Source organism: Danio rerio, chromosome 7, assembly GCF_052040795.2.
Source record: "Danio rerio strain M-AB ecotype USA chromosome 7, GRCz13ab, whole genome shotgun sequence".
In the NCBI taxonomy this organism is placed as follows: domain Eukaryota; kingdom Metazoa; phylum Chordata; class Actinopteri; order Cypriniformes; family Danionidae; genus Danio; species Danio rerio.
Window position 1 is genome coordinate 8,533,677 of NC_141027.1, and position 27,614 is coordinate 8,561,290.

Genomic DNA, 27,614 nt, shown 5'->3' on the forward strand with positions numbered 1-27,614 from the left:
ATAAAAATTAATAAAGATTTCACAGCCAAAAATGAAATTAAAAAGTGCTTTATTATAAAAAAATTCTGAACTATCAGTCAAATGTGAGAAGGCATGTTGTAGATTGTGTGCAACAAGTTTTTATCATACTTATACGTGCACTACCGGTCAAAAGATTGGGGTCAGGTTTTATATGATTAACTTTATTGAATAATTTTAAGAAAATGATTCTGTTCATCAAGGCGGCATTTATTCAATGTAAAAACAAATAGTTAAATACTTCATTAAATATTTATTTATTACATACTGTATGTTGTTTCAAGTAAAATGATTACTCCAGTCATTACTGCTTTTATTGGTATAGTGATTTCTGAAGGATCATGTGACTCTAAAGATTGGAGTAATGAAGCTGAAAATTATATCTTTAAATCACTGAAATAAGGCAAGTTTATGTCAAGGAAGAAAATGAGAGGATTCAGGTGCAGGTCAAAAGATAGTTTTATTAATATTGCTGACTGGGTAATAACAAAAAAATCTCCAGCAGATGGAGCTGGGGAAATCGCAGAGGGATGAAAAATCCAGACAAAAATAAAGGAATATAAAAAACCAAGAATGGCCTATAGAGGGCAGACGGCAGTCTAAAGCACCAGTAAACAGGGTTAAAGCAAAAGAAAACTAAATGCAATACCAACTGTCCCAATAAAAGTTGCACGGCAATCCAAGCCGTCAATAGATAAAGTCAATGCAAAAAGAAAGTGAAACCAATATAAAATGTTCCCGCGGGAGGAGCACGGCAATCCAAGCCGTCAGTCAGCAAGGGGTTAATGCAGCGGTGCCGGCGGCCAGCACGAGAGAAAGCAGGTAGAGAGAAAGTCGACTGGAGAGGAGATCGCTGGTGGGTGGTAATGAGGAACTGGAGCAGGAAGTGCAGAGAGGTGAGGAGACCACAGCTGATCAGCAGCAGGGACGGTCTGACTAAGGAGAAAAAGGAAATCCAAAACAAATATTAAAGACTGGCACTGGAGCCCAACCAGAAGGCCATGAATCCGGAAGACATGGTCAACCATAGCTTGAGCTGTTTCCTTAGCAGAGGGAAGTTTGGGCAAAGAAGTAAAATGAGCTGCTTTAGAAAATGGTCCACTACTGTCAAGATGACAGTGTTTCCTCTTGAGGGGGGAAAGCCAGAAACAAAGTCAACGGCCAGGTGTGACCATGGACAAAAGGGAATGGGCAAGGGCTTGAACAGACCAACAGGCGCTCAGTTAGAGGTCTAGATCTGGGCACAAACTGAGCAAGCCAACACAACCTGCCTGACGTCCTGCCTCAGAGAGGGCCACCAAAATCGCTGGCGGATGGCAGCCAGTGACCTCCAAATTCCTGGATGACAAACCAGCCTGGATGCATGCCCCCACCGGAGGACCTCGGAACACAGCGCAACTGGCACAAACAGCCGACCCTCCGGACACCCTTCTTGCACCTCAATCCCTCGACCGGCCTTAATTACCTGCTGTTCGATGCCTCAGGAGAGAGTCCCAACCACCACTCCCTCAGGGAGGATGGGTCCAATTGGGGACTAGCCACTGGGGACCTCGAACAGCCGAGAGAGGGCATCAGGTTTAGTATTTTTGGACCCTGGCCAGTATGAGAGACTGAAGTTGAATTGGCCAAAGAAGAGTGCCCAGCGGGCCTGGCGTGCGCTCAACCTCTTGGCCGAACTGATATATTCAAGGTTCTTATGGTCCGTCCAGTCCAAGAAGGGATGCACTGCTCCCTCCAGCCAGTGACGCCACTCACCCAAAGCCAGCTTGACTGCCAACAGCTCCCTATTACATATGTTGTAATTACGTTCTGCAGGGCTTAGGCGATGAGAGAAAAAGGCACAAGGATGCACCTTCCCATCCTTGGGGGACCGCTGAGATTGGACTGCGCCTACCCCAACATCAGAGGCATCTACCTCGACAATGAATTGTTGTTCAGGGTCTGGAACAGAAAGGACAGGAGCAGAGATGAAACGGAACTTAAGAGCATCAAAGGCCTCCTGAGCCTGTGTATTCCACCTGAACAATACTTTAGTGGAGGTGAAAGCCGTTAAGGGTGCAGCAATCTGACTAAAGTTCCTGATGAAGCGCCTATAGAAATTGGCAAAACAAAGGAAACGCTACAGAGCCTTGCGGGTGTTGGGGACTGGCCACTTGGCAATGGCCCTTACCTTGGCAGTATCAGGTTTTATTCCCCTTAGCCGAGATGACATACCCCAGGAATGTAACCGACTTAGTGTGGAACTCGCACTTCTCCGCCTTAACAAAGAGTTGGGTCTCTAATAGTCATTGGAGGACCTGACGTACATGATGAGTGTGTGCCTGTAAAGAGGATGAGAAAATGAGAATATCATCCAGGTACACAAGACAAACTTGTTTACCATGTCTCTCAACACGTCGTTAACCAGGGCCTGGAAGACAGCTGGGGCATTGGTCAGACCAAAAGTTAAGACAAGATACTCAAAGTGTCCCCTAGGGGTATTAAAGGCTTCCATTTATCTCCCTCCCGGATGCGCACCAAGTGGTAAGCATTACGGAGATCCAATTTGGTAAAGACCTGGGCTCCCTGCAACAACTTAAAGGCAGATGACATAAGAGGTCAGGGGTACCTGTTTTTAATTGTGATGTCGTTCAGCCCTCTGTAGTCGATACATGGATGCAGGGAGCCATCCTTCTGCTTTACAAAGAAGAACCCTGAACCTGCAGATGATGATGAGGGACGGATGAGACCAGTACTAAGTGATTCCTGAATATACTTGTCGATAGCCTCTCTTTCTGGACCAGATAGGGAATATAAGCGACCCTTGGGCGGAGAAGTGCCTGGGAGGAGGTCAATGGCACAGTCGTATGGTCAATGAGGAGAAAGAGATCCAGCCCGAGACCTGCTAAAGACCTGGCAAAGACCATGGTACTCAACCTGGACCTTAGTTCAGTAGTCTCCTCCTGCATCAGTAGTCTCCTCCTGCAACACAGAACACAAAGAACCAGGAGACAAGGTAGAACCCAAACAGGAAACAAGACAAGACTGACTCCAGGCCAACAAAGAATTCCCGGACCAATCAACGTGAGGATTGTGCCGTACCAGCCAGGGATGCCCCAAGACAACAGGGGAACCTGATGAATCAAAAAGGTACAGTTCAATGGCCTCACAGTGATTGCCGGAAACAATAAGAATTACACGAGGGGTGATGTGGGTAATGGTAGAGAAGAGCTGACCCGCTAATTACCAGACAGAAATAGAAGAAGAGAGGAGGATGGCAGGAACACCCCACTGCTTGGCAGTGGAACAGTCCAGGAAATTGCCTTCGGCCCCCAAATCGAGCAAGGCAGAGCAGGAGTTGAGGGATCCCTAATGTTGTATGGTGACAGGCAACAGGGCCCTGGCTTTTAAAGGGCACTTAATGGCAAAGTGCCCTGGTTTGCCACAGTAGAGACACACGCAACAAGCTAGACAGTCCCTCTTCTCCTGAGGCGTGAGGCACATACCTCCCATCTGCATGGGCTCAGGATCGGAAGAGGAGGGAGTAGAGGAGGCTTGTTGAGGGGAGATGTCATCAGCCCTCCAGGAAGAATGGACAGACTGCCACTGGCAGCGAAGGCGCCCCTCCAAACGTAGAGCCAAGTCAATAAGAGTGTCCAGGTGACGAGGAAGCTCATGAGAGGCAATCTCATCCTGGATCTCCTAATTCAGACCCTCAAAAAATCTGGATCGGAGGGCCCCTTCATTCCAGTCACAGGTAGCAGCTAATGTATTGAACACAATTGAATAGTCGGTGACAGAGCAGCCCTCCTGGGTCAGTCATGCCAAACAGGCAGCCGCCTTATCTCCCTGTGCCGACCAGTCAAAGAGCTTAATCATCTCATCCTTAAAATCATCAAAAAAGCAGCAGAAAGGTGCCCTGGCATCCCAGACTGCAGTGCCCCACTAACGTGCTCCCCCGGTGAGCAGGGTCAGGACATATGCTACCCTGGAGGCCTCGGTGGCATAACGGTGGGGTTGCAGGGCAAAAACAAGAGCACACTGCGATAAAAAGGCCAGACAGGAACTGGGGTCTCCATCATACGGTGGTGGATTGTTGGCATGGGGCTCTGGATCGTGGTGGTGTGTGGTAATAGGTGAAACAACCTGCCTGGGTCCTGCAGCGTCATGCTGGAGTGACTCAATCCTTGCGTTGAGCTCGATCACCTGGCCAGTGAGCATCTCCAACTCTCTGGAGGTGGTTGTGAGCTGGGTGGCATGTTGACCCAGGAGTGCACCCTGCTGGGCAAGCGCAGTTCGCATCTGGTCCGGACCTGCTGAATCCATTCTGACCTTATCGTTCTGTCAGGGGAAAAAATGAGAGGATTCAGGTGCAGGTCAAAAGATAGTTTTATTGATCTTGCTGACTGGGCAATAACAAAAAACCTCCAGCAGATGGAGCTGGGGAATCCGCAGAGGGATGAAAACTGCAGGCAAAAATACAGGAATATAAAAAACCAAGGATGGCCTATAGAGGGCAGACGGCAGTCTAAAGCACCAGTAAATAGGGTTAAAGCAAATTAAAACTAAATGCAATACCAACTGTCCCAACAGGAGGCGCACGGCAATCCAAGCCGTCAATAGATAAAGTTAATGCAAAAAGAAAGTGACACCAATATAAAATGTTCCAGCGGGAGGAGCACGGCAATCCACGCCGTCAGTCAGCAAGGGGTTAATGCAGCGGTGCCGGCAGCCAGGACGAGAGAGAGCAGGTAGAGAGAAAGTTGGCTGGAGAGGAGATCGCTGGTGGGTGTTAATGAGGAACTGGAGCAGGAAGTGCAGAGAGGTGAGGAGACCACAGCTGATCAGCAGCAGGGACGGTCTGACTAAGGAGAAAAATGAAATCCAAAACAAATATTAAAGACTGGCACTGGAGCCTAAACAATAGCGTGACGAGACAGAACTGGACAAGATTTAAGAAAACAGGATCGTAAGGTGAGACACGCAAACGATAAGGTACAGGACAGTGAGAACGAGAGGAATAAATAGGGAGACTAATGAAAGGAAACTACAGACAGGTGTGAATGAACTAATGATCTATGGAGTAGAATGACAAGTGGGTGGGGTGAGACAGCGGAGCACATGGCGAGCTGTCAAAATAACGCCATGTGCGCCGAGAAAACAACAAATAAATGTGATGACAACATGCAGGTGACAGACCATGACAAAAACAGGACAAAACTACTTAGTTTTTTATTTTATTATTATTATTATTATTATTATTATTATTATTATAACAGCTCAGGGATAAGCTTTTTTTGAAAAAAAATGTTGAAAATTAATGCTTTTTTAACCAATTGATCGATTAATCAAACAAATAATAGACAATAATCTTTAGTTGCAGCCCTAATCAGATGCGCACTTCAGAATCTTGTGAAGTGGCAAGGTTTAGTTTATTTATTAAACAAACCAAATTGAGTATAAAAACAGGTTTGTAATTAAACCCAGAAATGCAAACAGTAACATTTATTGTATGTACAGTAAACAGGTGTGTGACTTGTAGGCTTATATTTCCACACCTGTTTATTCAAGGTAACACTTTAGATTACAACCTGTAAAAAAACAAATAATTATATTGAATTTAAAGAATCCTTTTCTTTAAGTAGCTTTAGCATATGTTTAAAGAAGCACATTTTTTTAGTATTATTAGTATAGTATTTAGTATACCAACACACGTTCTTTATATGCTTAGAAACATACATTGTAAGTTCACTGTAGTTCTGCGATTCTTTGTGGGTTGTAATCTAAAGTGCTACCCTATGCAATACTGTGGAATACTGCTTTAGGTTTATTTTACAATTATTGTCAAACATTATTAATTGTATTATAATTTATTATTAAATAATTCATGTTTATAGCAAATCCTCATAAGGGGTTAAAGCCCCCAAAACTTAAAAATCACCCCTTTAGGCATCAAAAAATAGGTCAAGACTAGACTAATCATCAAATATTTAATTAAACAAACTTCATGTGTAGTCAATCTTGCCTATCAAGATGAGGATGAGTGAATACTGACAGAATTTAAATTTTGGGTGAACTATACCTTTAATGGGGTGTGATGATAGCATAACAAAAAAGTAAATGTGTTAAAAAGAATTAAAGGGTTTCTACAGATTTTATCTAATCAAATTTAACTTTAAGATCTTTGTAAGACCATTTTAAGACCATGAAATTTTAGATTTACACAAGGCTGAATGCTAAAGTTTTTTTAATGGTCAAGTTAAAACCTTTAAAAAGACACTAAAACAAATGCTCCTGTACGGAAGATAATTAAACCGCATTGATAAGTAAATGGAATTAATAAATAAATATTTCTTAAAACTTTTATTAAAATATAGTGATTGGATGGCTGTTGGCCTGATTGAGTATAGCTTTACATGGAGATAGGAAAATTAAGACCCACTTAAAATGATTTAGGACCTACAACACAATATTTCAGTGGATTTAAATTTGATTTTTTTTTTTTAATTAAGACTTTAGGACCCCACAGATACCCTGTAATCTACAAAGTGTTGCTTGTGATACATTTGAGTTGGCTTCCTCCAAAACTTGTAACATGTGAAATCAATATTGCACTACAGTAAAAAGAAAACAGTTCAATTATTTACATACTGTATTACAGAAACCTTTGTGTATTTAGAGTTTACAGTTGAACATTAGCGCCATCTCCAGACTTAATTGTGCAAGGACAGACACAAAATTACTTATATTTCTGAAAAACACCACATATATATGGCTCATATATATATATATATATATATATATATATATTATGGATGTGACATGTGCATTATGGACAATTATGTTGCAGTAATATCTCAAAACATAAATTTACAGTGAAAGTATAACATTATATTGAAATATCTGTTTACATTTTCCAAAACAACTAACCACAGAGTAATGGGAGTAGAAATTTTTTTATCTATACATATTTTATATGTGTGAAATAAACATGTGTTTATTACGAAAAAAGTATGCAAGTTAACAGTATACAACATACTTTGTAGAAATTCTGTGAATTAAAATTCACGACAAAATGCACGTTATTTAACTTTTTTTTTTTTTCATTTATAAGGAAAAAGCTCCGTTATGGATGTGACAGATATGAAAATGTCACGTGTGATTTTGGTAAATCAAATATAATAGTTTGAAAACACTGACAGAGACATTTTTGAGTATTTGTAAACTACTGTAAAATACTTGCTTATACGCACAAAAAAAATGCAAAAACGGTTTGATATTTCGGTGAAAACGTTTTCTTTTTTTCATGGCAAGGTTGACGAATTGCTCAAATATATATATATATATATATATATATATATATATATATATATATATATATATATATATATATATATATATATATATATATATATATATTTACACACACACACACACACAGAGAGAGAGAGAGAGCCAACAGCATTATTAATCTCTCTTGTAATGTGCCTGTTGTATTTCAAACACCCATGTCAAAGTTAACAAACAACAAATGTTCAGCCATCTGGCATTTCATCTTTGCCCATTGAAACTGAAGCTACGCACCGCCGTTTACTCAGTCTGGATGTCAGTTATTTTTTAATGGAAATTCACGCCTGCTTTGATTTGATTGGCCGTTTAGTACTTTTGAAATTTACAAGCGCGTTCAAATTTCTGATCAGCTGCACACTGTTATCATTGGTCATTTGTAACTGCAATTTCCGCCTTCTTTGATTTGATTGGCCGTTTAGTTCTTTTGAAATTTATAAGCATCAAATCTCTGATTAGCTGAGCACTGCACGAGGTGCGTTCGACATGAAGCACGGCTGCAGCCGGTAATCAACGAGATTAGCCAAGTGCAGGCGGGGCGGAGTTGAAAACGGAGCCGTCCATAGATATATACTGTACACCATCGCATAGGGACCCTGAGCATGCGTCAATAGCGCCGCCACATTTGTACAGTGCTTCCAGGACAAATGTCATTCAACCACACTAGTCAAGACAGTGTTACTACGTGAAGATGCAGGACTGTAGCGCTGTCTACGGGTGTAGTAATGAGCAAACAAAGAAAACAAAGCACAAAGACTGAACATTTCATAGGTAAGGTTCATAGGTAATTTAGTTTTGTACATTTCTGTAGGTTCTGAACTTTTGTGCTAAACAGGTCACGTTATTGATGATAATACAGTCTCATGCATTCACCATAAGGCAAAGTCAGCCTGGTTTAAGCTGGATATAGCTGGTTTTGGCTGGACTCCCAGCTTGGCTAGGCTGGTCAAGCTGGTTTTAGCTGGTCATCTCCCAGCCTGACCAGCTAAGACCAGGCTGGAAATGGCTGGAAACCAGCCTGGAAGTGGCCAAAACCCCTCTAAAACCAGCCTGGTCGACCAGCTAAAACCAGCCAACCAGCTTAGGCTGGTTTAAGCTGGATTTTTCAGCAGGGATGGGAGAAATAAGGGGAAACGAGAGGGTAATATAAACATATAAGTGAACAGGCCTATTAAATACAAAGCAATAAGCACAAAATCTAGGAGTTTAAACATCCCTCTTGGCTAATACTTCTTGTTTAAACAAGCTAAAAAGGGTTTGCATTTATTTACATTTATAGATATAAAACTTTCCAATATATCAGTGGTTCTCAAACTGTGGTACATGTACCTCTAGTGGTACACAGGCTTCCTTCTAGTGGTACGTGGAAGAATCGATGAATAATTAAAGTAAAAAAACAACACACTTTTAACCCTTTGTAATCATGTGTGGCATGTGATCAGTAAATTGATTTTAATAGAGTAAACCTTTTATTTGCAATTTTCTAATGTTTGTTATGTATTCTATCATGTGAAGCTATCTCATCCCCATATTTGTAACAATTGTTGGGGGCGTATCCTGTATTTTTATATCCCAGGTATGGTTTAATTTAAGGCTTTTCCGACACACAAAGCCATAATGCGCAGTAAGTCGATCTAATTTCTAATGAAAATATATGATCAAACACCATATATTTAATACAAGTTAATGTTTAAATTTTATTATTTCATTGCTTAATTAGGCCTGCCACTCTACTGTATTTTAATACTGGTCATTAGTACTCAGACCATTTTTGTCTGAGGTGGTACTTGTTAAAAAACATTTGAGAACCGCTGCAATATATATATATTAGTGTAAAACCCAAAACAAGGTGTTTTGATGAAGCATTAAACAATGATGAAGATTACTTTGGATAATGAAAGCTATTTTAAAAAAATCACTTTAATTCAAAAAGATTGAACAAAAGGACATTCCTAAAATAAGTGAGCTGCTCTTTAAGTATAAGTTTCCCAAAAAAGAGCAGATATTAACGGCTAGACAGGAAATTATATATATGTCATGTGGCGTCGGCGCAGCATCAATCCAGACAAAATTTCTAACCAGCATGCACCACTTTAAGACAGATTTCGATCGATCTGCGAAGTCGAACGCACCTATTAACTTTTAATTTATTAAAAGTTCATTTGTAACCACATTCTTTGATTTGATTGGCCACTTAGTACTTTTGAAATTTAAGAGCACATTCAAATCCCTGATCAGCTCAATTGAGAAAGTCAGCTAATGTGTTATTATTAACGATTGATTATTTTAAAGATCATGGTTTGAAGTCCACATGAACTGGAGGCTGCAGCTGGGCTTGATTGGATGTAAGTAGGCATTTCATTCAGAAAAATGGGAAAATGTTTATTCCAACCTAACAGACTCCTTCCTCACCATTTCTGTTTGTTGTCAAAACTGAGAGTTGGAGCGGCGGGGTTTCGAATGTTAGTCAAAGTAATCTGAGAATTTAACACAAAACAAACAGCAAGTGCAATTTCAGATTTTCATTTTCAAGGGCAAATGTTTTATTTTCTTAATCACATGCACAGATGAATTGTTCAACACAAAACTAGCCATGAGAGCTAACAAAATCAATATGGTTAGTTTGGATTTCATCTGTACTTTAAGCAACATTTATAAAAATGACGTTGTACTCGAATCATTTACTGTGTTCTCCGAATGACAAAAAGTAGTGCCTATTTAAAAAATGTTTGTCAGAAACAAAATGAAGTAAAATGTATTATTTTTGCTGGAGCATTTTTGTTGTGAGGGATGTCATCAAAATGATCTTAAATTTACATCTGCAAACGATCAATTTCACTGTCGTCTCACTGCAGAGCCACTTGGGCAGAGCTGAGCTCCAGCAAGGGGAAGCTTGAGCTCTAGCTCAATATATATGGGGCTCAAGTGGCTCTGTCGTTTGATATCACAAACAGTAGCCTAACAATTAGTAGTAGTTTGTTTGTTTTGTTAGATTCCAGAGTCTAAACGGTGTCTCTTACTTTTTTCCAGTGAACACATACCATTTGCCAAAGTCAGGACTTTTGCTAAACTATTTGAATTTTGGTTTGTTCTCCACAAAACCCCAGATACATTGTAATATATAACATATGCTGCGTTGAATCTTTATCTGCATTTCTGTATGTTTGTTTGTTTAAAGTTTACTGTCATGATGGATAGATTATTTCACACTCATTTTTAACTGAAACAACACCATTAAACAAAACTACACAAGATTTATTTGAAATGCAATGCTTTTTATTCTGTTCGCTTAAACACTTAATTCTTATATGAAGTGAAATCACATGATCTGCCACTGATTACAAAAGGGTTGAAGCTGTAAGATCATTCTTTAACAGAATATGAAACGATTATTTAAAAACAAACAACAATGCTGAGTATATGTTTCCTCTTTTAAAAAACATTAAGCAGAAACTCATTTAGAAAGGATCAAATGAAGAAGAGCGCAAACAAAACCCAATCAAAGGTAAATCAACTGATACTCTGCTGCTGAACAATCTGTTTTTACATTACAGATCTTTTTCAACTGTATTCACTTTAATATCAGTGTAAGTGACGCCTTTGTAATGGCCCTTGGTTTCGTACTGTAACTCACTGCCATTCTTGCATGTGATCTTCACTGTGCCAGTGTACGGCAGGTCAAAACTGGCTCTGCCAATGGTGATGTCAACATCCACCTTCTTCTTTGATGGGACTACAATCGCGGTGGTCAGGGTTTCATTTCTCTCATCCGTCTCCTCCAGACCATAGGTGCTTTCAACTCCAACAGTAAAACTGTATCCTGAAGAAAATTCTGCAACTTCGGGAATCCCAGCCTTCACCTCCATACTGAATGTTGATGAGAAGCTGGAAGTCATTGACCATGAAGATTTTTTAATCACTTTCTTTGAGCTTTCGATTGTTTGGTGCTGAGTAGCTGAGGTTTTATTCTCATAGGTGATCGACTTGATCTCTTCTGTGGCCACCTTTGGGATCAGCTGGTTGATGGTGGGATAGTTGACATTGGTGAGAACTGTTGACTGAACTGCATTGAGAAACACGAACCCCATGAGGTCGATGTCTGAACCTGATCTTCCCCTAATGCCAAGACAAAATCCAGAGCCGACATCAATGGGATATTCTGTTTTTAACCCCCAACTTGTCATATAAGCAAAAAATTCTCCACCATGGTTGGTCTTGAATTTGATGGCCCCGAGACGTGTTCCTGCTCCGTTCCCCCAGAGGGACAGCGAGGTGAAACACTCTCCAGGTGAAAACACATACTCTTGATGTGATCCATATGGTTTTCCGAAGGTTTCTTCTCTACCATCTGTAAGCCAGGCCCTGACAGCCTTAATCTGCCATCCTCCAACCCAAACCCAGATCCTCTGCAAACTGGAACCATTATTTTCACCAGTAAATATAAATGGAGAACCTCCTCCATTACCACATTGCTCTACTGTTGTTGGGTAGGCCATCTCTGAGGAAATTGGATATAAAAATAAGTCACAAAATTAGCATCATGATTATTTTATAGACACATTTTGATATGGTTCATTTGTATTTTTCTCTTGAAGACCCAAAAAGCATCCATAACACTTTTATTTATTCCTTGTTTCTCATTAACATTAACCCTGTTCCTGTAGAGCCACCTTCCTGCAGATTTCAGTTGCAACCTTTATAAAACACACCTGCCTGTAATTATCACGTGGTGTTCAGGTCCTAATTAATTGGTTCAGGTGTGTTTGATATGGGTTTAGCTCAAACTTGCTTCAACACACCTGCTTGGAAGTTTCTAGTATTCCGAGAAAGATCTTGATTAGCTGATTCAGGTGTGTTTGATTAAGGTTGGAGCTAAACTCTCCAGGACACTTGCCATCCAGGACCGAGTGTGATCTAAAGTAATTAAATCGTGTTATTATGCCTTTTTCGAATCAAAGTATTAGGCTCGGCAAACTGATTTCATGAAATTGATCAAACAGAGAGACAGCGATCGCTGCTTTAAGTAGAATAACGTTACGATTATTAAAACACATTAATCTATACAAGTCTATACACATGAAATAAAACATTCACAAAGCTGTAAATTATGAAACGCCAGTTCAAGGGCACATACGATGCATTAAAGAGAACGCAACCAGAGCCCATTTCAGAAATCTGCTGTTAATGTAGGGAAATTTAGCAAAAGAAAAAAACATATCGGGACAGATTATTTACGGTTATAAATAATTTATAAAAACTAATCTCCGTGATCTGACAAAAAAATACACAAGAGACCAAATAATAGGTTTAAAAGCCCAAAGAACGTTTTAACAACAGAGATGCAACAGATTAGATCCAGCGGCAGGTCCTGAGATGGTCCGGTTGATATAAAGTTTAGTTTGAGGGGGAGCCGTTCGCAGAGCTGCCGCTGACCACCTGGAGCTTAAAACATTTCTAAACACATGCTATCCTTATACATAAACTGCCGATTTTACTTTAAAATAATTAAAATCTCGCTTGGGAAAACTCTTAAAACTTGATTTTGTGGCATGTTAGGAGTATTTTCCTAATTTTGCAGATTACCGTCTGCCATTAACAGTCCTCATCGGTTTCCTGTGCAACACATGCAAGTTACTATAGTAATTTTAAACCATTGGGAGAAGCGAATAGGCCTTTTTCACGAACGGCCGAACGCACATTCGATACATCGATAGTTGCGTATCGATACTTAACTAAAGCAATATGCCATATGTAAATGGAGTCAGATACGCTAGTATCTGTCAGATACAGATACGCTAGTTTTCACTACCTCTTGATTTACCTCAGCAGATGTTTATCGTCTTGTGGACCGACATTCTATCCCTCCACACTCTAAAATAAGGATATACGTTTTTCCACGGAAATTACATTTTTAATTATGAAGGTGGGTGTTGATCCATACATTAGCATGGTTTAGGAAAGGCTATTTATATTTGTGCGAAATGTACCTTTATCATAGCTTAGGCTCAAGAGGAGTTTTAAACTGTTAAGACATATAAAAGAGGTAGCGTATACAATAATAAATGTTTAAATACAGGTATAATGTGTATAATAAATATGTGATGTAATAAATATATGAAGAGAGGGAACCTGGATCGTATTTCTGTACGTAACATGGACGCCAGCCACTGTAAATATAAGTAGTAGTTATTAAACAGAAAAAGGAGTGTCTAGAGGATATATATATATATATAGCTGGTTCGTGGGGTTTAACTTGACCAACGTGATGAACAGAGACTTTATCAGCATTTTCTGTTTATGCTGAATATTTAACAATCATAATGATACTAAAATCTTGCAATTAAAACATCCACATCGTAAAAAACAGAGAAAAATATTTAAAATTATAAATAAAAAAGAAAAGTATAGACTACAATAACATTTGCAATAGAAAAGAGGAGTTTAGTTCTTTGACTATATTCATAGTTCTGGTTGCTTTTCAACTTAAACGTCCTGTAAGGGTTCTATCTGTCCATTTATATTTGTGTATGTAATAACCTAATTAAATAAAAAGTAATACCCATTTAAATATATCTTAATGGTTTAAAACTACTCTTGAGCCTACCTTCACCCACCTTCGTAATTAAACTTAATAAAGGATATACGTTTTTCCACAGAAATTACATTTTTAGAGTGTGGAGGAACAGAATGTCAGTCCACAAGACGATAAACATCTGCTGAGGTAAATCAAGAGTGAAAACTAGCGTATTTGTATCTGACAGATACCAGCGTATCTGACTCCATTCACATATTGCTCAGACGGCCGGCCGGAAGCATCGATACGCAACTATCGCTGTACCGGATGTGCGTTCGGCCGTTCTTGAAAAAGGCCTATTTATTTTGAACTGTGATCAAACCTGACTGGAACTATACCTGTGCTTATCAACGAAAATAAAGCACACCCTCCAGCCAATCAGAATCAAGAATTTCAACAGAACATGGAATAAGTGTTATTAATGCATTCAAAAATAGTCAGGAAAACGTCTGTGTCAAGGCAGAAATAAAGAGTTTTTCATTCTTTTACATAAAGATGACCTTGTGTTTTATGTTAATTTGGACCACGGGTCCACATATATGGATGTCATTTTTCTCTAAAAGTACATCAAATTAAAAGATGATACTTAAGTTTTATTCTAATTAGGTTCCAATAAGCCCAAATAGCTAAGAGAAATAAAAAAATGCATGTAAAAAAACAGCTTACGCCTTAAGAAGTTAATACAGCATTATATTATATCCTTATGCCATTTAAAGATTCAAACTGTGAGCTACATGCATTACATTAAAAGTGCCCATTACAAGTATCATATACTCACTTGAATGAATAAAGTCTGAAGAAGAGCTTCTCAAGTTGCAACTCGTTGAGTGAAAGGCAGAGAAGTGACAAGTGTATGATCGGGATGCTGCTTAAATAGAGCTGGCAGTGCACAGGCAGACTCTATGAGTCAGACATTTGCATAAAAAAGGACAGATTTGGTCATAAGGGCTGGTCATGACACAGGGCTCGAAACTAACCTTTTTGCTTGGTAAGACCAGTGCTCCTAACTTTAAAAATGTAGGCGCATCAGCCAAAATTTAGTCACACCCACCAATTATGAGCACCGTTACTACAAGTTTTATACAAACAGATTTATTGTATTTGAAATCAACACTAATCAAACTAACAAGCAATATATATATATATATATATATATATATATATATATATATATATATATATATATATATATATATATATATATATATATATATCGGGGTGTAACGATTTATCGTTGTACGATTTATTGCGATGCAAAAATGTCACAATATGCATCGTGGCGTTATGGCGATTTGATTACGATACGACATCCGTTTTCTCTTATAAGTTGAGCTGTTTGCATGTTAGCTACGTTCCACCTGCTGTTGCACGTGAGTTCAGATTGCAGCAGCAGTAATGTTAGCAGACCAAGATGAGTGGAGTTGAAATAGAGGATGGCCCATCCTCTCAAAATCAGACGTCTGGCAACATTTCGGTTGTACAGTCATTGCTTTAGACTCGTCCGCTTTTTGACACGCATACTGGGTCAAACATCCTAAGTTTTAAAGTCTTCACAGTCATTTACATACTTTGAAAAGCGACAGGGATACCTCCTAATGGTGTTGAAAGAGTCACATACGGTATTTATAAGGTACAATTCACCATAAAATATCATTCTGTCTTCATATAATGTTCCCGCCGCAAAATCACACATGACGTGAGCTGACCGTGAGCTGTTACTACAGAGGGCGGACTTTGATAGCGTATGGCAAGCCATTTTAGCATTTAAACCTTTGTTCTGACTATCCATAAATATATTTAGAGATATCTCTAATTATATTTTGACTAGTCATAATTATAATTCGACTAGTCAGAATGACAATTAGAGATATCTGCAATTAAAATTGTACTAGTACGAAATCAGATTGGAGATATCTGCAAATATGACTAGTCATATTCCTCCATTGACTTCCATTGAAAAATATTTGCAGATATCTCTAAATGAGTTTTGACTAGTCACAATTGTAATTAGAGATATCTCTAAATGAATTTAATTATATATGAATTAAATACCTGGAAATGTGGGGGGGTTTTTTGCACACACAAAAAACGCAAGTGACCAAGCAAAGCTTTAAGCTCTTACTGTTAAATTCAATTGAATAGAAAGTTTATTTTTTTTGCACCTTTACTTAAATTGTTCCTTAATTTTGTCTCTGTCATTTCAATAATATTTTTTAAGAAGTTTTTAAATTGTTTTATTTTCCAGAGACAGTCCTGTTTAATTTATTTTCTTAAAGAAGGTTCAGTTTAACAAGTTGAAACAAAAGAAATACATAAAAAAATAGTTTACTTGGTAAAATTTGCATTTCAGTTTCATTTTAAATTTTTATTCCAAATATCGTGATACATATCGAACCGTGAACATTATATCACATCGTATCGTGAGCTGAGTGTAACGTTACACCCCTAATATATATATATATATATATATATATATATATATATATATATATATATATATATATATATATATATATATATATATGCAAGCGTGAGGAAAATATGTCTAAACAAAATCCTGTTATCACAAGAAAACCTCACCGGCCCTGCACACACTGCTTGAATGAATCTGTTAACGGTATAACTGTGCTGTTCTCACGGGTGCTGTCTGATATTGCACTGATGCTTTTGACACATACTGTACCTTATTATATACATACATGTTAATAGCAATACCGGTCTTTTCATGAGTAGCAATGTTAGTTTACTCAGTGCAAGCCTGTTTGCGATGGTGTACGTGGTGTTAAATTTGACATATAGCTGCCACTTGCATGGTGGACAGCATCTGGCGATTACATGTAGGATTAAACAGAAGCTCTCGTGCTAGATGTGGCAAACAGTTACCTGAAAACTCCATCTCATAGACTTTTCATAGCGGAGTTGAAGCCAATGGAAGTCTTCTACTCTTGGAAAAGTGTAGATGGTGGATTAACATTCAGCACATGATACTACGATCGATAGTTAGATGTGTCATTATTTGTAACTTTAGATGCCATGGTTTCTAAAACAAAATCTGTGAGTATCATTTTCATTCTCATCTTCAGCGCTTTACAGTTTTTCGCTCTAGCAGCTCTCTCTGTCATCAGAAGCCAGAAGGCGCTGGCTGAGTGATTGACAGCTGATATTAACCAATCATTCGCGTTCAGTTCTAGAGCAGTGGGCCAATAAGAAAAGCGTGAAGGCAGGGCAAGCATTACGGAGTTGGATTTGTTTACTGCAGCAAGTCGACATGACAACTGTTTTAAACTATTCCCGAGAGCTGCGTTTCGCCTTCCAAGTGCAGACAAAGAGCTTAGAGATGCATTCTTCATGAATGTCTCCCAAATCAGTGCATGTGGTGAACATTTTGCAGTAAAAACTGGTCGCACAACAATTATAAGCACTCGCAGAAATGCTCCCAAATATATTTTAAGGTCGCATAGATAAAATTTCGGGCGCATATGCGACCAAAATTGTCGCAATTTCGATCCCTGTGACAGGTCATCAGCTTTCTTTAAAATATCTTCTTTTGTGTTCGTCAAAAGAAAAGAAACTCAGGTTTGGAACAAATGAAGGGAAATTAAATGATATTTACAGAGTTTTAACTTTTGGGTGAACTATCCCTTTTGAGTCCTGAAATGATTGCAGAAAAGAGCTTAATTCTGTTTTACAAAATAAGTTAGCAATCTAGTGACAGCTCTCACCTTTATTTCTGAGAGTGCGCTAGTGTATAGGGGAGAGCGGGGAGCAAAGCAATTTTCTTGAAGCCCTGACAAAATTTAGGGTCCAGATTATATCAGCACATTCAGAATGCAACCCTTGATGGAGCTGCTAAATATCCAGCCTGATCTCACGAGAAAACGTAAGTATTTTTTATTTAAATACTTCATAAGTATTTAGTGGCTAATTCGTACAAATTCGTACAAGTTTAGTCGTACGAAATGGTACGATTTTAAAAAGGAGGCGTGGCACCTAACCCCACCCCTAACCCCAACCGTGATTGGGGGATGAGCAAATCGTACTAAATTGTACGAATTAGATCGTAGGAATTTATACGAATTAGCCACTAAATGAAAAAGTTACGAATTGCCGTGAGACTGTGTTGAAATATCAGTTGATTTTGGGACAGTGTCCCGTTGTTAGCTCAGAATTTCAGTTTTTTAAGTTTAGAGAGTAAATTATTGTAGTGGTTCTTTTTTTTTCTTCATTAAAAGTTGTTTCTCTTTTCATGCATCACATTAATAATCAATCTACAGGTTATTTAGTGCAACAACACATCCTTAAGTTTGACAGTGCAGAAAAAAGTGCTGACTGGTTTTCTGGTGGCATCTTGCACTTCTCTTTTCTCTTGAACCTGAATCATCCTAAAATCCTTTAGCAGCAACACGGAAACATTATTCGAGGACTCAGGTTCTTTATAAAATCAGTACACTGTAAGAATGACTAGCTGACTTTACCCAAAATAAGTGAGTAAACCTCTCGACTTTAAAACAATTACCGTGCATTATTATAAAAATATAGGTAAATCAACTTAACAGTTCAGAGTTTCAAAAGGTTTGTTCACTTCTTTAAGTCAGCTTATCACTTTTAAGTCAACAGTTTGCCCACTTTAAGTAAATAATCTCTTTTTACAGTGTATGATGCATTCATTCATTCATTTTCTTTTCGGCTTAGTCCCTTTATTAATCTGGGGTCGCCCCAGTGGAATGAACCGCCAACTATTCCAGCACATGTTTTATGCAGCAGATGCCCTTCCAGCTGCAACCCATCACTGAGAAACATCCATACACCCTCATTCACACACATACACAATTTAGCAAACTCAATTCTCCTATACCACATGCTTTTAGACTTGTGGGGGAAACCAAAGCAAGCCTATGCAACACACAGAAATGCCAACTGACCCAGCCGGGGCTTGAACCAGCGACCTTTTTGCTGTGAGGGGATTGTGCTACACATTGCACCATCGTGCTGCCTGTAGATCAGAGTTATTTTGTTTAACTCAAAACAGTGTAACTGTAACTCTTTCACAGTGTTGTACACTCTTAAAATACGTGTAATAATTACAGTCAAGCTCAAAGTTATTTATACCCCATGCAGGAGTAAGAATAATTTCAGGCTTGACTGTACAATATTTAGAGACGATATTTTCAATTTTACTTTGAGTTTTGAATTCACACTAATGATGTTGCAGTAAATATAAACCTACACAAAAAGCTTTTAACCTTTGCATAATTCACTCTAAGCATGCATTCAGATACAAGACTTTTGTTGAGGAGAAAGTGGAATGTAGGAATTCTTGAGTAGTTTTAGCGAAGAGCATGAACAAAGTAACATTTTTCATGAAAACCTTTTTTAAAAGAAAATGTTTTAGACAGAAATGTGTTTTGCTGTTGTAACTAACTCATAAGTGTGTTAGTGTTTTTAACAAATGTAGAACAACTTTAAAATAATTTCATTTTAAACATAAAATGCACAGTGTTACTTTTGACCCCGTCAGTAGAGAAGGAAGTAACTCAAGAATATTTGCTAGATTTACTGGCTTAATCTTGTTTAATTTAAATAAACAGTTGAAGTCAGAATTATTAGCCCCCTTTGATTTTTTTTTCTTTTTTTTAAATATTTACCAAATGATGTTTAACAGAGCAAGGAAATGTTCACAGTATGTCTGATAATATTTTTTCTTCTGGGGTCAAAGTCTTACTTGTTTTATTTTGGCTAGAATAAAAGCAATTTTGTTTTTTAAAACCCATTTTAAGGTCTAAATTATCAGCCCCTTTAAGCTAATTTTTTTCAATAGTCTACAGAACAAACCATCGTTATACAATAACTTGCCTAATTACCCTAACCTGCCTAGTTAACCTAATTAACCTAGTGAAGCCTTTAAATGTCACTTTAAGCTGTAGAGAAGTGTCTTGAAAAATGTCTAGTCAAATATTATTTACTGTCATCATGTCAAAGATAAAATAAATCAGTTATTAGAGATGAGTTATTAAAACTATTATGTTAAGAAATGTGTTGAAGAAATCTGCTCTCCATTAAACAGAAATTAGGGAAAAATAAACAGGGGGGCTAATAATTCTGGCTTCAATGGTATCTGACTGTGACCTTGTTAATGTTCACTGCAAACATATTGGACCCTATCATGCACTCGGCGCAATGTGGCGCAAGGCGCGACGCAATTGTTGTTTGCTAGTTTCAGCTTGGAGTCGTTTTGACTTTTTCGCCACGCTGTTTAAATAGCAAATGGATTTTTCACTCATGTGCGCCCATAGGCATTCTGGTCTAAAAAGGGAGGCGTGTTGAGGTGTATTGCTGGCGCGTTGCTATTTTAAGAAACTATAATAGATTTTTCAATAGACCAAAACAAAGCCGGTCTAAAGTCCAGCGCAAAGCACGTTAGTTGCGCGCCTCGCTTACACACTGCTTAATACACACAAGATGTAGAGCAATACACAAATATCTTTACATGTAAAAAAGAACTAAAATATTAAAGATATATAGGATATAATAAGGATATATATAGGATATAAATATAAAGGATTAAAATATTACAAAACATATTATTTTCTAGCCTACATAAATATGAAAAGCCATACTTTCACTCCTTCTTTATCTCGGGAGGCTTTTTCAGTTCATTTATAACAATTTGCTTTTGTATAATGTTATTATTATCAGCAGTATTATTTATTATATCCATATTTATATTTGTTTTAATTCAAACAAGCTTAGATTTACCCACCTGTCAGGTTTTAGACCATATGGGGCACAGGTTGTGTTTTAGGATCTAACTCAGGTTTTTGAACACACTTCGTTATTGTTGATCATTTATTCGTTTGCTGGAAATTAGAACTGAATTTAGAAATAGTTTTGAAACAAATCTTTGCGCTTAACAAACAAAATTAATTATTTATAGGCTAATTTATGTCAGTGCGTAAAGGTTTCCCTATACACGAGAGCGAAAGTTAATAATTTATCTCTCATTCTTGCGCGGTAGATGCTTCGTTTTCTTGCTAGTAAAATGCTCAGTTTTTCCACTTACTCTTACTTTACGTCATGTAAATAGCAAATGCACCATGGCGCGAAGTAACTGACTCTTAAGGGGAATGGGAGATGAGACTCTGATCGGTTTATTCTCAAAACACACCTATAACTCATTAAGAAAATAAGCTTAACACTTTTAGATCATGCGCCACTGCGCAAAGCTGATTTTTCCATCCTTATATTAGCAAAAGTGGATTCTGACACGCCCTGAATGCGTTTGTGCCTTGTGCCTTGCGCTTTGCACTTTGCGCATGGACCGCCAAAATAGAGCCCATTATGTCTTATATTTTTGCAAACAATAATAATAAACCACATTTCATTTTAAATTTCAGTTCCATTAAATGTCTCAAAAGCAATTCATCAATCCTAAATGTTAACATTTTCCACAATTTAAATGTTATTTTTATTATTATTGGCAATATTATAAAACATATTTACTGAGAGTTAAAATACTGCAAACTTTAAAGTGCAGATGAAGAAAGTCTTATATGTTTTATTTTAGCTAGAATAAAAACAGTTTTTAATTTTTTTTTTATATTTTAAGGACAGAATTATCAGCCCCTTTACGCTCATTTTTTTCGATAGTCTACAGAAGAAACCATCATTATACAATAACTTGCCTAATTACCCTAAACTGCCTGGTTAAACTAATTAACCTAGTTAAGCTTTTAAATGTCACTTTAAGCTGTATAGAAGTGTCTAGAAACATATTATTTACTGTCATCATGGCAAAGATAAAATAAATCAGTTATTAGAAATGAGTTATTAAAATTATTACGTTTAGAAAAGTGTTGAAAAAATCTTCTTTATGTTAAACAGAAATTGGGGGAAAAGGTAATAGTTTTCAATTCAACTGTATGTGCATGGTATCTTTAACAAACAAAAGCTCATTGATTTCTCAATCAGATTACATCGGAACTCTGAAGAAACAAGCGTGTGATGCTGATTTAGATTTCTCTAGAATGCAGTGAACACTGAGCGGTCACTACAGCAGAATCTGAGCCTTCAACTATATTACCAAGAAAGCTGCAGGGATCAAAAGTTCCTTTGTAAAGCAATCTCATCTATTAAGCCAATCTATTTTACTAAGAAATATAAAAATTCTGCTTACATTTACTTTATAAAAATTAATAAAGATTTCACAGTCAAAAATGAAATTAAAAAGTGCTTTATTATAAAAGATTCTGAACTATCAGTCAAATGTGAGAAGGCATGTTGTAGATTGTGTGCAACAAGTTTTTATCATACTTATACGTGCACTACTGGTCAAAAGATTGGGGTCAGGTTTTCTATGATTAACATTATTGAATAATTTTAAGAAAATGATTCTGTTCATCAAGGCGGCATTTAATAATTAATAATAATAATAAAAATAATAATTACTGCTCTTATTACTAATACTATTACCATTAATAATAATAAACAATAATAATAATAATTTATTTTAGAGTGATTTCTGAAGGATCATGTGACACTAAAGACAGGAGTAATGAAGCTGAAAATTCATCTTTAAATCACTGGAATAAATTATTTAATTAAACGATAAACTACTTTTGAACAGTTATTTTATAAAACATTTCACAATTTTACTTTTATTTTGATTAAATTAATGCAGCCTTGGTGAGCAGGAGAAGCTTATTTTAAAACATTTAAAAATCCTTCTGACCCCAAACCTTTGACCGGTAGTGTTTATCAAAACATGACCCAGCACGCTTTATTATTGATAAGGGGGAAATGTAAATAATGAGACACTGAAATAATCAAAACATATTTAGTTTTGTTGTGAAATATTGATTTCCTGTATATTATTTATGATTATAAATTTAATTAAAAACATTTATTGAGTTTCACAATAAAAAAAGCTTCTTGTCTACAATAAAATAAATTATGACATATATATATATATATATATATATATATATATATATATATATATATATATATATATATATATATATATATATATATATATATGGTTTTTATATATATATTAATTTTATAAAATTAATATTTTTTTAATAAATAAATTAACTAAACAGTGTTTAAATATAAAAAAAATACACTTTAAGAAAAAATGGTACAATGTTGTACCAAAGAAGGTACAAACCCTTGTCACTGGGGCAGTACCCTTGCATGGGACAGAATTGTACTTTACAGTTTTTCCCCATTGATTTGGCTCATTTCTTGAAACCGAAATTACATTCTCAATTACAGTCTCATAAATGATCATATGCATTTGTTTATATGACAAAACATGTCTTTTTGACTCAAGAAGGTCCATACTGACTCCAAAGGCAGATACTGATAAGATCAGGGCCTGATATGTGGACTTTGGGGGTTTGTGGTCACATGTTGATTGGTCAGTTTCAATGTCTCAGCATTTGGGCTTTGGTCACATGGTCAAGAAAGATACAAAATAGGTGTAAAACTCTGCTCTGTCTCTTTTCCTGGCCTGCTTTTACCTGGTCTGTCTTTTCCTGCTCTGCTCCTCTCCTCCTCTGGAGTTTATCTTCTCTGCCTCTACTGCAATCAGGCTATCTTCTGGGCCTGCTCTCTTTGTCTCTCTCTCCCTCCCTCTGTGTCTCTCCTTCTACCTCTGGTAACTTTAATTTCACATTTAAGCTGGGTACAATTAATATCATCTGTTTAATCATTTCATATTTGATCATTGTATACAGTTATTTTGTAATTAATTCAGTTGTAACCAAAGCAAGTTATTGTTATTAAATCAACTCATGTTCAAGTATTTGTGAATTACTTTTGATTTAACATCAACACTAAATCATTCCATATTGCAATACAATACAATCAGATAATATCAACGCTCTCCCACATTTATAGCTAGTAATACTGCCCTTATTTCTGTTTTTGCTATGAGATTGCAGAAAAATGGTTTGACTAGAAATGTACAGTTTTTTTACCATCATGCTGATCACTTTTTAGTCACTCGGCAGAACTCGAACAGCTGTGGTTAAAACCCATCCTTACATGGACAAACCTCCAAACCACTTGGCAATTGTTCATAACAGAATTGACTTTCTCATTCTTTTAATCAACTTGCAAATGTCTAAGTACACCTTTGCAAATGATTAAGTACAGATTTAAGCAGATTTAGTACAGATTACTACATTTAGCACAATTTCCATGTGAATAGATCTTGTTGATCTAAACTGATTGTCAATTCTCAGTCTAATGGTTGTTCTCTCCAAAACGTTTCAGCGTCATTTCATTGTGCACGTGCACATTAGTTTGTTCAATTGTCAAAATTAGTCAAGACCAAAATACCATGAATACCATACAGTCGGTGAATCCTGCGAACATTTGATCATTGTAGGAGAAGGTTGCGACATTCACGCTGTTTGTTCCCTCGTTGCCTTGCAAGAGAGAATATACGCTGTGATGTGGACGAGAATCTGTGGCCACACAGACTGCAGTGTGGGGATGGTCAGGAGGGTGAGGACAGCGGGCAGTGAAGAACTGTTATGAAACTCCAGCTTTATTTATAGCACTCTAGTTTTTTGTCTGTGTGTTTATATTACCATTTCCTTGGCAGTACGAATTGTGACGACCCCAGTATTCCAGTATGGATGTGGCAGATCCTGATTGGATGCCTGGTAGCTCACCAATTGGTTCTAAGCATATAAATGCCAGTGTGTCCTAACTTCTAGAGCAGGGGTTCCCAAACTTTTCAGCCCGCAACCCCTAAAATGACAATGTCAGTAAATCGCGACCCCCAATATCCTCTGAGGTGGTTATAAATATAGAAACCTTGCATGCAATGGCGTGCACAAACCAACAGGCCGAAGTCTATTCTTTGTTTAATTTTCAGTCAGTGCTGTAAATGTGCCAGAAAGTTTAACCTGGTATTATAAAATCAATCTGCTGCATCTGACGCTTCTGCTGTGTCTTTAATGTAATGTATTTACCCCAGGGGTTGCAGTCTAATAGAACTAAGCTACTATAGTAACTATATAGTATAACTATAATCAACTTGGGTTTAATAAAAATAAATAGATTTTTGGAAATCACCAGGAGACCCCCCATTCATTGTCCCGCGACCCCTCGGGGGGTCCCGACCCCCACTTTTAGAACCACTGTTCTAGAGGACGGTGTGGCTTAAGGCCGTTCTCGTGTCAAGACCATCTCTTGATTTCTGCAACCTTATGGTTTTGCTTGGCATTATTTATGTAGTTAAAGTTAGTTATTTTCTTTATTTTCCCCTAGACATTTGTTTGTTTCTTGATTTGTTGTTCTATTAGTTTTGTATATTAAATAAGTTGCACATCTAATCTTTTTGTTGTCTGAGCTCTTTTATGTTGCGACTCGAACGAGGGGGTCGTAACAGAGTGCAATGTGTAACGTCAAACCTTGGAGGCTACTCTTACCCTAAAATCCTATTTCTTTTTTTGCAGTTTTTACACAATTGTATTCTGTTAGCTAGACAAAAACAGGACAGCAATGAAGGACTGGGCCAAGGCTGTAAGTTGGACATGAGGGATATTTTCGTGGTCCTTTGCCATAGTGACAAAACATCCAAACGTTTTGACTTGCAGTGCTTACACAATCTTAAAGGGCCATGACACCCCCCACTTTCGGTTAAAGTCTACTTCAGAATTTTTTCTAAAGATGCATGATTAATGGGCGTGGAGCTCCGCGAGCATCGGGCAGGAGTGGGCGTGGCCAGCAGGGGAGAACGTGAGCGAATAACGAAGCTAGCTCACAAAATGAGACAAACCGTGAGGAGACGCATGAGTTTATAGTTTACAAAGTTAAAATGCAAAGAAATGAACAGTGATTTAATGCCCTGCTACATTTGTTATTCGTAATTTCATATACACATAACCACAATTTATATCATTATAAAGATAAGTGTGTTCATGTAAACCCTATAAATGAGGACTTCTCCCTTAATCCCCGTATCCAGCAGACTCAGTGCAGCAGGTCTCCTGACCTGTCTATTTTAACCGTTAGCCCTGCTGGTAATCTGGAGGATTTAGGCGAACACAGCAGCACAGTGATGTGTCTGAATGTGAACGAACTCCTGATAAAAGACAGCGTCCGCCATTCTCTAATTCTTGTACTGCTCTGCCGACAAAAATGCTAGCAGCACACACAGCTTTGCTGTATGATCGGCCCTGACAAGATCGCGGGGAAAAACATGCAACAAACCCCATGGATCATGGAAACAAACGCTTATGAGCCTTCATGAACGGCTAAATACTGTGTGCCCGTGCCGTGGGTCCGTGACATGTCTCACAGCTCGGGCTTGACTCTGGCAGGTCTCATGAATAATTAAGCAGCCGGCTCTTCTCATAGGATAAGAAAACTCCGCTATGAATAATAATGAGAAACCGACGCGTCATCATTGCACTTGTAGTACTGCGCTACGTCGCCGATTTTGATCCCGCCCCAAAAATCATTTTAAACCCGGAAGCTAAAATTAGCTGACAAAAGCTCAAAATTATCCAGTTTTCCCCACAATTAAAGCTGACAGGTGCTAACATTGTCTTAACTGATGCTCAACACACACACATCTGTTAATATAAAAAAAAAGTTCTCCAGGGTGTCCTGAACCTTTAAAGGGACTAAGCATTTGGGGGACACTGACTGTTTAAATGAGAAGGAAATTTAGCTTTGACACATGAGTGAACTGGGAAAGGTACGAGCTATTGCTGGTGAACCATGGTGTTGTGCCGAACCATCCACATTATTTTGGCAAAAGCACCAGGAGTGTTGAGAATGTCCGGTCTATTTCAAGAAATGAGCCAAAGCAATTGAGAAGGATATTTGCCATTTGTGTGGCACTGACTTTCTATATGGGAAAGGAATTTAATTTTGATGCATGAGTGAACTGTTTTGGGGGAAATATGAGCTTTTGCAAGTGAGCTATAGTGTTGTGCTAAACTGTAACACTGTTTTGCCAAATGATCTTAGAATTTTGAGAATGTAATTTCTGTTTTAAGAAATGAGCCAAACCAATTGACCATACGTACCACGGTTTGAGAACCACTGTTCTAGACTATCAAACAAATATAAGGCATAGTATGCAACAGCTTTTCTACTTCAGGGCTCAACAATAAGGACTGCCCGATGGCCCGGGGCCAGCGTGAGAGATGTTCGGGACAGAAGAGAGAATCATTACTGGCCCGATCAGGCCATAGCTGCCTTGTTACAAAATTTTAATTTGCCTGTGACAATTTGTCAATTGTGTGCAAATACAGTCTTAGAATCGAGAAACAATTTGTGCTTTTTAAGTCTTTGGATGCTTTTCTGTGACGTCGTAAACACCATAACGCTTTTTGGTTCCTTTTATCTGATTGGATTTTAAAACCAGTACAGTGAAGAGACGGCAACATGACAACAACATCAAATTATGAGGTTAAAAGAAAACGTCTGTTTCTAACGGCAAAAAAATGAAGTGATGTTTTGCATAGTTTTCTGTCACTTTTAAATCAGCCACCTTTTGCTTAGCAATAAAATACCTGCACATTTTCTATACTGCTGTACTTTACTGCAAAATATTTTAACATTTTTATTTTAATATTTAAGTTTCACAGATTCACAGACATTATATTTGACACATTATTTAAAATATGTAGCTAAGAAATAGCAATTTTTTTATTTTTTATTTTGG

The 27,614-nt window shown here is 37.5% G+C and overlaps 1 protein-coding gene and 1 long non-coding RNA gene across 2 annotated transcripts; one reads left to right on the forward strand and one right to left on the reverse strand.

Annotated features, from left to right (window-relative positions):
* Positions 1-459: 459 nt before the first annotated feature.
* LOC141375291 (uncharacterized) lies at positions 460-4,340 on the forward strand. The gene is made up of 3 exons (XR_015495374.1): positions 460-1,171; positions 1,226-1,824; positions 2,954-4,340. It is a non-coding gene; the product is annotated as an uncharacterized LOC141375291 (long non-coding RNA).
* A 6,258-nt stretch (positions 4,341-10,598) lies between these two features.
* On the reverse strand, positions 10,599-14,762 carry jac2 (jacalin 2). Its single transcript, XM_087260484.1, has 2 exons — positions 14,697-14,762; positions 10,599-11,842 (listed from the first exon to the last, which is right to left on the reverse strand). The coding sequence occupies exon 2, from the start codon at positions 11,838-11,840 to the stop codon at positions 10,893-10,895; it is 948 nt and encodes a 315-aa protein (XP_087116610.1). The 5' UTR covers positions 11,841-11,842; positions 14,697-14,762; the 3' UTR covers positions 10,599-10,892.
* Between the last annotated feature and the right edge of the window lie 12,852 nt (positions 14,763-27,614).

What these genes read in the sequence shown, in the direction of transcription:
- jac2 (XM_087260484.1), bottom strand. Translation starts at nt 11,840, where the DNA reads ATGGCCTACCCAACAACAGTAGAGCAATGTGGTAATGGAGGAGGTTCT.